Source organism: Salvelinus sp. IW2-2015, linkage group LG26 (genome assembly GCF_002910315.2).
Source record: "Salvelinus sp. IW2-2015 linkage group LG26, ASM291031v2, whole genome shotgun sequence".
Taxonomy (NCBI): Eukaryota; Metazoa; Chordata; class Actinopteri; order Salmoniformes; family Salmonidae; genus Salvelinus; species Salvelinus sp. IW2-2015.
Window position 1 is genome coordinate 3,421,956 of NC_036866.1, and position 12,265 is coordinate 3,434,220.

Sequence of the window (12,265 nt, forward strand, 5' to 3'; positions counted from 1 at the left end):
ATTCACTGTATCACAATTCCAGTGGGTCAGAAGTTTACCTACACTTAGTTGAGTGTGCCTTTATACAGCTTGGAAAATTCCAGAAAATGATGTCATGGCTTTAAAAGCTTCTGATAGGCTAATTGACATCATTTGAATCAATTGGAGGTGTACCTGTGGATGTATTTCAAGGCCTACCTTCAAACTCAGTGCCTCTTTGCTTGACATCATGGGGAAATCCAAAAGAAATCAGCTCCTTGGGAGCAATTTCCAAAAGCCTGAAGGTACCACGTTCATCTGTACAAGCAATACTACGCAAATATAAACACCATGGGACCACGCAGCCGTCATACCGCTCAGGAAAGAGACGCATTCTGTCTCCTAGAGATGAACGTACTTTGGTGCGAAAAGTGCAAATCAATCCCAGAACAACAGCAAAGGACCTTGTGAAGATGCTGGAGAAAACAGGTACAAAAGTATCTATATCGACATAACCTGAAAGGCCGCTCAGCAAGGAAGAAGCCACTGCTCCAAAACCACCATAAAAAAGCCAGACTACGGTTTGCACTGCACATGGGGACAAAGATCGTACTTTATGGAGAAATGTCCTCTGGTCTGATGAAACAAAATAGAACTGTTTGGCCATAATGACCATCGTTATGTTTGGAGGAAAAGGGGGATGCTTGCAAGCCGAAGAACACCATCCCAACCGTGAAGCACGGGAGTGGCAGCATCATGTGGTGGGATGCTTTGCTGCAGGATGGACTGGTGCACTTCACAAAATAGATGGCATCATGAGGAGAGTAAAATGATGTGGATATATTGAAGCAACATCTCAAGACATCAGTCAGGAACTTAAAGCTTGGTCAGAAATGGGTCTCCAAATGGACAATGACCCCAAGCATACTTCCAAAGTTGTGGCAAAATGGCTTAAGGACAACAAAGTCAAGGTATTGGAGTGGCCATCACAAAGCCCTGACCTCATCCTACAGAAAATGTGTGGGCAGAACTGAAAAAGGTGTGCGAGCAATGACGCCTACAAATATGTCAGGAGGAATGGGCCAAAATTCACCCAACTTATTGTGGGAAGGTTGTGGAAGGCTACCCTAAACGTTTGATCCAAGTTAAACAATTTAAAGGTAATGCTACCAAATACTAATTGAGTGTATGTAAACTTCTGAACCCACTGGGAATGTGATGACAGAAATAAAAGCTGAAATAAATAATTCTCTCTACTATTATTCTGACATTTCACATTCTTAAAATAAAGTGGTGATCCTAACTAACCTAAGACAGGGAATTTTTACTAGGATTAAATGTCAGGAATTGTGAAAAACTGAGTTTAAATGTATTTGGCTAAGGTGTATGTAAACTTCCGTATTATATTGAACCATTTGTGTTTTAGGCACATATTTTTCCATTCAATTTATTGTATTTTCATCTTCAAATCTTTACTCCATTTCTCTCTTAAGGGAAGGTGTAGCCCCCTTGTTTTCTAGTTTTAAGACTTTATACACTCTAGAAGCCAGGTGTTTTTTGGAACGGACATGCTTTATGAAACTTTCCAATTTGTTCAAATCATGTTTAAATGTAATTGTTCTATCTACTGACTTGACTGCCTGTACAATCTGAATTATTCTAAAATGGTTGGTAAAGCTGGTCATATCCTTTAGTTCATTCAGACCCATAATTTGACCATCTTTATACAAATCGGACACGGTCCAAACTCCCATCTGTAGCCAATCTCCACAATACCAGTCTGTGATTAATTAATGTGTGAATTACTCCAGATATTTGTTTGAAAGGAGGTGCAAAAGGAGATTTCTAATTTATTTCCAACAATTTTAAGAACATTCCAAGAAGCAGATATTTTTGGATAGTCTTTCAGATATTCAGGTAGTATTCCGTATGCTATCAATCTAAGTAGCAAGTGGTGGGACATTTTTCCCTTCAATTGCTAACTAAGAGGGGTGTTATTTTGCTGGGTAATTCCAGTGCCACATTTTTCTTGTTACATATGATATGTAATATGTTTTAATATCTGGAAGTGCCATGCTTCCTTTATATTTTGACATAATTAATTTCTCTAAGGTGATGTGGGGATTGCTTTGAATTCCATTTAAATGTAGGGATCATTTCATTGATCTTATTATAGAAGGATTTCGGGACATTAAGAGGCTTAGTTTGTAGTTGGAGCCATTGTCATTTATATTGTTTACATTCTGAATGTTAAAAAGCGGGAGGACCATCTCACATCGTCTACTTTCATGGAATTCACAATAGCTTCTAGCCCTCTCCTGCCTCTGTAACACCATGGTTTCCTCTTGGATACCCCAAAAATTGGGTTGGAATTACAGAAAGAGCCCAGGACAGTTGAGTTTAAGTCAAAGTTGAAGCCAGAATTGGGGTAAATAACTGCCGATCTGATGTTCAAATCAAATCAAATTGTATTTGCCACGTGCCGAATACAGCAGGTGTAGTAGACCTTATTGTGAAATGCTAACTCACAAGTCCTTAACCAACAATGGTGTTTTAAGAAAACAGAGTTAAGAAAATATCTACTAAATAAACTAAAGTAAAACATTTATAAATAATAATATAAAAAATATATTACATAAAAAATAAATAAAAAATAACACTATAAAATAACGATAATGAGGCTATATACAGGGGGTAGTCCGGGTGGCCATTTGATTAATTGTTCAGCAGTCTTCTTATGGCTTGGGAGTAGAAGCTGTTAAGGAGCCTTTTGGGCCTAGATTTGGCACTCCAGTACCGCTTGCCGTGTGGTAGCAGAGAGAACAGTCTATGACTTGGGTGACTGGAGTCTTTGACAATTTTTTGTGCTCTGACACCGCCTAGTATATACAGTCGTGGACAAAAGTTTTGAGAATGACACAAATATACATTTTCACAAAGTCTGCTTCCTCAGTTTGTATGATGGCAATTTGCATATACTCCAGAATGATTAGATGAATTGCAATTAATTGCAAAGTCCCTCTTTGCCATGCAAATGAACTGAATCCCCAAAAAACATTTCCACTGCATTTCAGCCCTGCCACAAAAGGACCAGCTGACATCATGTCAGTGATTCTCTCATTAACACAGGTGTGAGTGTTGACGAAGACAAGGCTGGAGATCACTCTGTCATGCTGATTGAAGCTTCAAAAGATGGAAGCTTCAAAAGATGGGTGGTGCTTTGAATCATTGTTCTTCCTCTGTCAACCATGGTTACCCCCAAGGAAACATGTGCCGTCATCATTGCTTTGCACAAAAAGGGCTTCACAGGCAAGGATATTGCTGTCAGTAAGATTGCACCTTAAAGAATGGTACCAACACATCCTCCAAGAGCAACTTCTCCCAACCATCCAGGAACAGTTTGATGACGAACAATGCCTTTTCCAGCATGATGGAGCACCTTGCCGTAAGGCAAAAGTGATAACTAAGTGGCTCGGGGAACAAAACATTGATATTTTGGGTCCATGGCCAGGAAACTCCCCAGACCTTAATCCAATTGAGAACTTGTGGTCAATCCTCAAGAGGCGGGTGTACAAACAAAACCCCACAAATTCTGACAAACTCCAAGCATTGATTATGCAAGAATGGGCTGCCATCAGTCAGGATGTGGCCCAGAAGTTAATTGACAGCATGGCAGGGCGGATTGCAGAGGTCTTGAAAAAGAAGGGTCAACACTGCAAATATTGACTCTTTGCATCAACTTCATGTAATTGTCAATAAAAGCCTTTGACACTTATGAAATAATTGTAATTATACTTCAGTATTCCATAGTAACATCTGACAAAAATATCTAAAGACACTGAAGCAGCAAACTTTGTGGAAATTAATATTTGCGTCATTCTCAAAACTTTTGGCCACGACTGTACACTACCAGTCAAAAGTTTGGACACACCTACTCATTCAAGGGTTTTTCTTTATTGTTACTATTTTCTACATTGTAGAATAATAGTGAAGACATCAAAACTATGAAATAACACATATGGAATCATGTATTAACAAAAAAGTGTTAAACAAATCAAAATATATTTAATATTCTTCAAAGTAGCTAGCCTTTGCCTTGATGACAGCTTAGCACACTCTTGGCATTCTCTCAACCAGCTTCATGGGGTAGTCACCTGGAATGCTTTCCCAACAGTCTTGAAGGAGTTCCCACATATGCTGAGCACTTGTTGGCTGCTTTTCCTTTACTCTGCAGTCCGACTCATCCCAAACCATCTGAATTTGGTTGAGGTCTGGTGATTGTGGAGGCCAGGTCATCTGTTGCAGCATTCCATCACTCTCCMTCTTGGTAAAATATCCCTTACACAGCCTGGAGGTGTGTTGTGTCATTGTCCTGTTGAAAAACAAATGATAGTCCCACTAAGCGCAAACCAGATGAGATGGCATATCGCTGCAGAATGCTGTTGTAGCCATGCTGGTTAAGTGTGCCTTTGAATTCTAAATAAATCACAGACAGTGTTACCAGCAAAGCACCCCCACACCATAAAACCTCTTCCTCCATACTTTACGGTAGGAAATACCGATGCGGAGATCATCCGTTCACGTATACCGCGTCTCACAAAGACACGGCGGTTGGAACCAAAAATATTAAATTTAGACTCCAGACCAAAGGAGAAATTTCCACTGGTCTAATGTCCATTGCTCGTGTTTCTTGGCCCAAGCAAGTCTCTTCTTCTTATTGGTGTCCTTTAGTAGTGGTTTCTTTGCAGCAATTTAACCATGAAGGCCTGATTCACGCAGTCTCCTCTGAACAGTTGATGTTGAGATGTGTCCGTTACTTGAACTCTGTGAAGCATTTATTTGGGCTGCAATCTTAGGTGCAGTTAACTCTAATGAACTTATCCTCTGCAGCAGAGGTAACTCTGGGTCTTCTTTTCCTGTGGCGGTCCTCATGAGAGCCAGTTTCATCACAGCGCTTGATGGTTTTTTCGACTGCACTTGAAGAAACTTGAAAAGTTTTGGAAATTTTCCACATTGACTGACCTTCATGTCTTAAAGTAATGATGGACTGTCGTTTCTCTTTGCTTATGGTCTTGCTTATGGTCTTGCTTATGCTTATGGTCTTGGTCTTTTATCAAATAGGGTTATATTCTGTATACCCCCATACCTTGTCACAACAGAACTGATTGGCTCAAATGCATTAAGAAGGAAATAAATTCCACAAATTAACTTTTAAGAAGGCACACCTGTTAATTGAAATGCATTCCAGGTGACTACCTCATGAAGCTGGTTGAGAGAATGCCAAGAGTGTGCAAAGCTGTCATCAAGGCAAAGGGTAGCTCGGGAGCTATAGTGATAAATTCTACATGATACCATATGTGTTATTTCATAGTTTTGATGTCTTCACTATTATTCTACAATGAATAAGTAGGTGTTCTAAAAGTTTTGACCGGTAGTGTACATTTATACAAATAATGTAGATAATGAGAAATAATAATATTAATTACCTATTTATTTATTGTTCTTAAAATTCTGTTGCAGGACAATCCATATATGCAACATTTGTATTTCAAATGTTTTTTAGGATGAAATTGTGCAAAGAAAAGGAAAGTATTAAAATGTGAATAAGTCAAAATAGGAGAGAGAAAAATGGTGTCATGCGTTTACATGTGTTTTTTTGTTTGTTGTTGTTTGGTTAGTGTGATATGTTGAATGTGTTGTAAAGAAATTATTAATACAAAATCAGTAAATGATTAAGGAAATCGAGAGGGGGAGAGGGTTGTCTCTTCATCGACAACAAATAGTGTGCTGACTCGAGCGCAGTGGAAGTCTCGACTCATTGTTCACCGGTCTTGGAATACCTGATGGTAAAATGTCGACCCTTCATACCTCGCGAGGGAGTTTTCAGCTGTTATCGTGACTGTTGTCTACATTCTACCTCAGGACAAGAAATATAACAGGCTGGCATTTAACAAACTGTATGAGGCTATAAACAAGCAGAAAAACGTGAACCCGAAGGCTGCCTTTCTTGTGGCCGGAGATTTTAATTCCACGTCATTAAAACACGTGATGCCCAACTTTCATCAACACGTCTCCTTCGCCACTAGGGGCGATAAAGTCTGAGACCACTGTTACTTTACTCACAAACAAGCATACAAGGCCCTCCCTCGTCCGCCATTTGGCAAATCAGATCATGACTCCATGCTCATGCTTCCTGTCTACAAGCAGAAGCTCAAACAGGAAGTAAGTGTGACTCGCTCTGTTGAGAAATGGACATCAGAATCAGAGATTATGCTACAGACTGCTTTGCTAGTGTTGATTGGAATATGTTCTGAAGACACTGCCGATAAAATTGACGAGCTAACCACAGCCGTCACTAGCTTCATAAGGAAATGCATCAGCGACATTGTCCGCACAGTGAAGGTTCGCTGCCTCCCCAATCAAAAGCCCTGGATTAACACAGAGGTTGGCTCTAAACTAAAGGATTGGGCTACAGCACGCAGGGCTATCACAGACAACCCTGAGGCTGCATATGAAAACAGGAACAAGTACAAGAAGTCCCGCTATGACCTCTGTAGAGTCATCAAATGAACAAAAGGACAATATAGGAATAAGGTGGAATCATATTACACAGGCTCCACCGCCAGCCGCATGTGGCAGGGGCTACAGTCTATTACGGATTACAAAGGAAGTCCCAGCTGTGATACGCCAAATGATCCCTCTCTTCTAGACAAACTCATGCATTTTATGCACGCTTTGACAATAACAACACAGTACTGTGCGTGAGGGCCCCCGCCGAACCAGAGGACTGGGTGATCTCGATCTCCGAGGACAACGTGAGTAAGGTCTTTAATCAGATCAACACTCGCAAGGCCGCAGGGCCGAACAATATTCCAGGGCGCGTTCTCAGAGCATGCGCAAATCAACTGGCAGGCATAGTCACGGTAATTTCAACCTCTCCTTGTACCAGTCTGTAATCCCCACATGTCTCAAGCTGACCACCATCATTCCTGTTCCCAAGAACTCTAATGCTTCATGCCACAATGACTACAGCCCTGTAGCACTCACATCTGTAATCATGAAGTGCTTTGAGAGGCTGGTTATGGCACACGTTAACTCCACCATCCCAGCCACCCTAGACCCACTCCAATTTGCATACCGCCCCAACAGATCCATAGACGACGCAATCTCAATTGTACTCCACACTGCCCTCAACCACCTAGATAAGAGGAATAGCTATGTGAGAATGCTGTTCATTGACTACAGCTCAGCGTTCAACACCATTGTCCCATCCAAGTTCATCAACAAGCTTAGGACCCTGGGACTGAACACATCGCTATGCAACTGAACCTGGACATCCTGACAGGCCGACCCCAGGTGGTGAGGGTAGGCAACATCCCCTCCGTCATGCTGACACTCAACACGGGGCCCCACAGGGATGTGTGCTTAGTCCTCTCCTGTACTCCCTGTTCACCCATGACTACATGGCCATGCATGACTCCAACATCATCATCAAATTTTCTGACGACACAACGGTGGAAGGCCTGATCACCGGCAACGATGAGACAGCCTTAAGGGAGGAGATGCACACTCACAGGACTCTACACACTCACGCACTGCCAGCTCTAAAAGTGTTACTCACTGCCAGCTCTAGAAGTGTTACTCACTGTCAGCTCTAAAAGTGTTAACATCGTAGAGTCTCCTACTTTGCCAATCCTGCTGACTATCCTCCCTCAGAGAACAAAGTCCAACACATGCGAAGGTGAAGACTCATCACTTCTTCTTCAACCCTAACAAACACAGCGTTGTCGAACGCCTCTTAATCAACTAATACGGCCACACCAACACAAAAGCTCTTGCCTAGAAACCATTTGCAACACATCCACTCAAGGTAGAGGGAAGGAAAGAAGCCAAGATTGAAAGTATCGATTCAATAATCAAAAACAACTTGAGCTTTTATAGTCCCCCCAGTAAGTGTGCAATGTGTTCCCGTAACAATAAGAGAGAACGATGGGGCGTCTGGATTGGACTAACTTAGCAAACAATGGCAGATGTGTCCATAAATTGTGAACACTGCAGGGCATCTCTCCTTTCCTCCATAGTACCACTATATTTCTTCCTGGTCATCAACCTCTCTTTCACAAGTCACCGGCTTACTACTATAGTCTATAGGATCTCAGAGATTTCCAAGTTTAATAAAAAAGTCAGCACTTTTTGAATGTGAATCGGAGGTCAGTTTTATTTGCAAATCACAATTGTTCGTTTTTTGCAGATGTTCTTTACTAATATTGTACTTCTCAGTTTAATTTACACCCAGTCTTTTCAAATGGAAAATAGTCTGATCCAGGGAAAGTGGAGATAACATTTTCCTGTAAAACACAGAGGACTTGTTTCTAAACCGAATCAGGTCTAATTAATTAGTATCAGTATCAAATTCATCATGAGATTGAGTTTAACACACTCAGGCCAATATTGTCTTCATAACAGGAAATCAGTGCTGGGACAGTGTCTGCCATCATTTCAAATGTCAAAGTTTACTGTAGTATGAAAGATACAGTTGAAGTCGGAAGTTTACATACACTTAGGTTGGAGTCATTAAAACTCGTTTTTCAACCACTCCGCAAATTTCTTGTAAGCAAACTATAGTTTTGGCAAGTCGGTTAGGACATCTACTTTGTGCTTGACACAAGTAATTTTTTCAACAATTGTTTACAGACAGATTATTTCACTTAGAATTCACTGTATCACAATTCCAGTGGGTCAGAAGTTTACCTACACTTAGTTGATTGTGCCTTTATACAGCTTGGAAAATTCCAGAAAATGATGTCATGGCTTTAAAAGCTTCTGATAGGCTAATTGACATAATTTGAATCAATTGGAGGTGTACCTGTGTGTTACGATCTTCTACCTCGTCCTCCTCCTCAGACGAGGAGAGGCGAGAAGGATCGGATGACCAAAACGCAGCGTGGTAGTTAGACATGATATTTATTTAACAAGACAAAAAACGAACTATACTTGAATATAAACAAAATAACAAAACCGATGTAGACAGACCTGGACGTAAGAACTTACATGTAACGAAGAACGCACGAACAGGAAAAATGACTACACAAAACGAACGAACGGACAAACCAACCGAAACAGTCCCGTGTGGCGCAACATAGACACAGACACAGGAGACAACCACCCACAACAAACAATGTGAAACCACCTACCTTAATATGGKTCTCAATCAGAGGAAACGTAAACCACCTGCCTCTAATTGAGAACCATATCAGGTCACCCATTAACCAACATAGAAACACATAACATAGACTGCCCACCCAAACTCACGCCCTGACCGACTAACACATACAAAATAAACAGAAAACAGGTCAGGAACGTGACACTGTGGATGTATTTCAAGGCCTACCTTCAAACTCAGTGCCTCTTTGCTTGACATCATGGGAAAATCAAAAGAAATCAGCTCCTTGGTAGCAATTTCCAAAAGCCTGAAGGTACCACATTCATCTGTACAAACAATACTACGCAAATATAAACACCATGGGACCACGCAGCCGTCATACCGCTCAGGAAGGAGACGCGTTCTGTCTCCTAGAGATGAACGTACTTTGGTGCGAAAAGTGCAAATCAATCCCAGAACAACAGCAAAGGACCTTGTGAAGATTCTGGAGAAAACAGGTACAAAAGTATCTATATCTACAGTAAAACGCCAGGTGCCTATACTCGACTATACAACCTGAAAGGCCGCCTCAGCAAGAAGAAGCCACTTGCTCCAAAAACCGCCTAAAAAAAGCAGACTACGTTCTGCAAACTGCACATGGGGCAAAGATCGTACTTTTTGGAGAAATGTCCTCTGGTGGATGAAACAAAAATAAGACTGTTTGGCCAAAATGACCCATTGTATGTTGGAGAAAAAGGGGCAGCCCTTGCAAGCGCGAAGAACATCCATACACAAACACACAGCGCAAGCACGGTGCTACACTCTTCATGTTGTGCTCTACAATTTACAGGGCTGTGTGCCACTTCATAAATACGATGGGCATCGATTCAGCGAGTACCTGAAAATTCGATGTTTGGATTATTCGAAGTTCACCACATCAGTCACAGACATCAGTACAAGTTAAACAGCGCAACTATGCGGTCTTGCCAAATGGACAAGACCCCAGAGCAATACTTCCAAATTGTATGGCTTAAGGACAACAAGTCAAGGTATTGGCATTGGCAATCACAAAGCCCTGACCTGCAATCCTATAGAAAATTTTCGGCAAGGATACTGAAAAAGTGATCGAGCAAGGAGCCTACAAACCTGACTCAGTTACACCAGCTCTGTCAGGAGGAATGGGCCAAAATTCACCCAACTTATTGTGGGAAGCTTGTGGAAGGATACCCGAAATGTTTGACCCAAGTTAAACAATTTTAAAGGCAATCCTACCAAATACTAATTGAGTGTATGTAAACTTCTGACCCACTGGGAATGTGATGAAAGAAATAAAAGCTGAAATTAAATAATTCTCTCTACTATTATTCTGACATTACACATTCTTAAAATAAAGTGGTGATTCTAACTGAACTAAGACAGGGAATTTTTACTAGGATTAAATGTCAGAAACTTAGTTTAAATGTATTTGGCTATGGTGTATGTAAACTTCCGACTTACATTTACATTTAAGTCATTTAGCAGACGCTCTTATCCAGAGCGACTTACAAATTGGAAAGTTCATACATATTCATCCTGGTCCCCCCGTGGGGAATGAACCCACAACCCTGGCGTTGCAAGCGCCATGCTCTACCAACTGAGCTACACGGGACCGTGTAGACTTCAACTGTAGATCAGTGTGTTGGTGGATTGGTCACATATGTGGTCAGAGTAGGATGAAGTTGCACCTACACACTGACCTAGGGTCAGTCTTGCATTTCCCTCCTTAATGATTACGGTTAAGAATTGGAAAGGCTAAACTGATCCTAAATCTGCCACTACAGGCAAATTCTACCTGAAGTACTAGGATCTGGGGTTAAAGGTTAGAGGCCAGAGGTTAGTGGTTAGGGGATAGAGTGACCTCCGGTGTGCACCTGTGAAGATGTCTTGTCCCAGTCCGGGGGAGCGGCCGTCTTTCCCATTGAACAGGTGCTGCTGCGAGGGGGTAGGGCAGTTCAGGTGCTGGTGCTGGGAGGGGGCGGAGCCGTGCAAGTGCTGCACCGACAGACACTCACTCAGGACGTCCTGCTCCAGGTGGGGGAACGGCCTCAGCTGTCAATCAAACAGAGAGACAGGGTTACTGTACAATACAAGTGGTCAAGAAGACAAAGTGAACAAAATGAAAATACAATTGAGCGGGAGCAGTGCCCTCATTGGATGTTGGAGTGGAAGAGATATGATTTGTTTTTCCTTTGAGTCATGCATGAATTTCAATGTTTGTTTGGACATCTTGCATACCAATGTAAAGCCAAGACGTGAAAAGTGAAAACCTGTCTCTCTGCCAATGGTATCTGGGCACGCGAACACACATTAAACTGCAGACTATCATGTGGGGTGGAATTGGGGCAGAATGCGTGGGAACAGAGGTCCTAAAGTGCAATCATTATTTTTACATGTCAAACATGTTTCTGAGCTGAATTCCTGCATTCCCACTGATTTTAGTCAGTTACCAATCTAAGTCCAAATTCTAATCCCACCCCTGGGTTTATGTAGCTAGCAGTGGTCTCAAGGTAATATACATCAAAATGATAGGTAGTCTGTCAAATAGATCAGTTTTACTCTGTTCTATACATCAGCACAGTGAGTTACACTGTCGTAAAATGTTATAGTGGACTGTAGTACAACCCAAGCCAGAGCATTGCAGGAATTCTAAAAACCATGTCGTTTCCTTTACTCTGCAGATGTACCTTTACATTTGAGGTGATGTCAGATGTACCATTAGATCTGAGGTAATATCAGATGTTGCATTAGATCTGAGGTAATGTCAGATGTACCATTAGATCTGAGGTAATATCAGATGTTGCATTAGATCTGAGGTAATGTCAGATGTTCCATTAGATCTGAGGTAATGTCAGATGTTCCATTAGAATCAAGTTATCACCTGAACACCTCCAAGAAGATCTCCATTAATCTGAAGTAATTCAAATAACGGAGCTGTGATACTGAGGTAATGTCAGATGTTCCATAGATCTGAGGTATATGTCAGATGTACCATTAGATCTGAGGTAATGTCAGATGTTCAATCAGATCTAGAATACTGAGGTAATGTCAGATTGTCCATTAGATCTGAGGAATTAATACGTCTCACGATGTCCATCTTAGATTCTGAGGTAATGTCAGATGTACCCA

At 41.4% G+C, this 12,265-nt stretch overlaps 1 protein-coding gene across 1 annotated transcript in view; it reads right to left on the reverse strand.

The window, feature by feature from the left end:
* The window catches only part of LOC111952982 (zinc finger protein GLIS1-like), a 150,797-nt gene that overhangs the window by 22,582 nt on the left and 115,950 nt on the right, over nt 1-12,265 (reverse strand). The window contains exon 7 of the mRNA XM_023972030.2: nt 11,011-11,188. Coding sequence (XP_023827798.1) covers nt 11,011-11,188 — 178 coding nt within the window. The remainder of the gene's footprint in view (nt 1-11,010; nt 11,189-12,265) is intronic.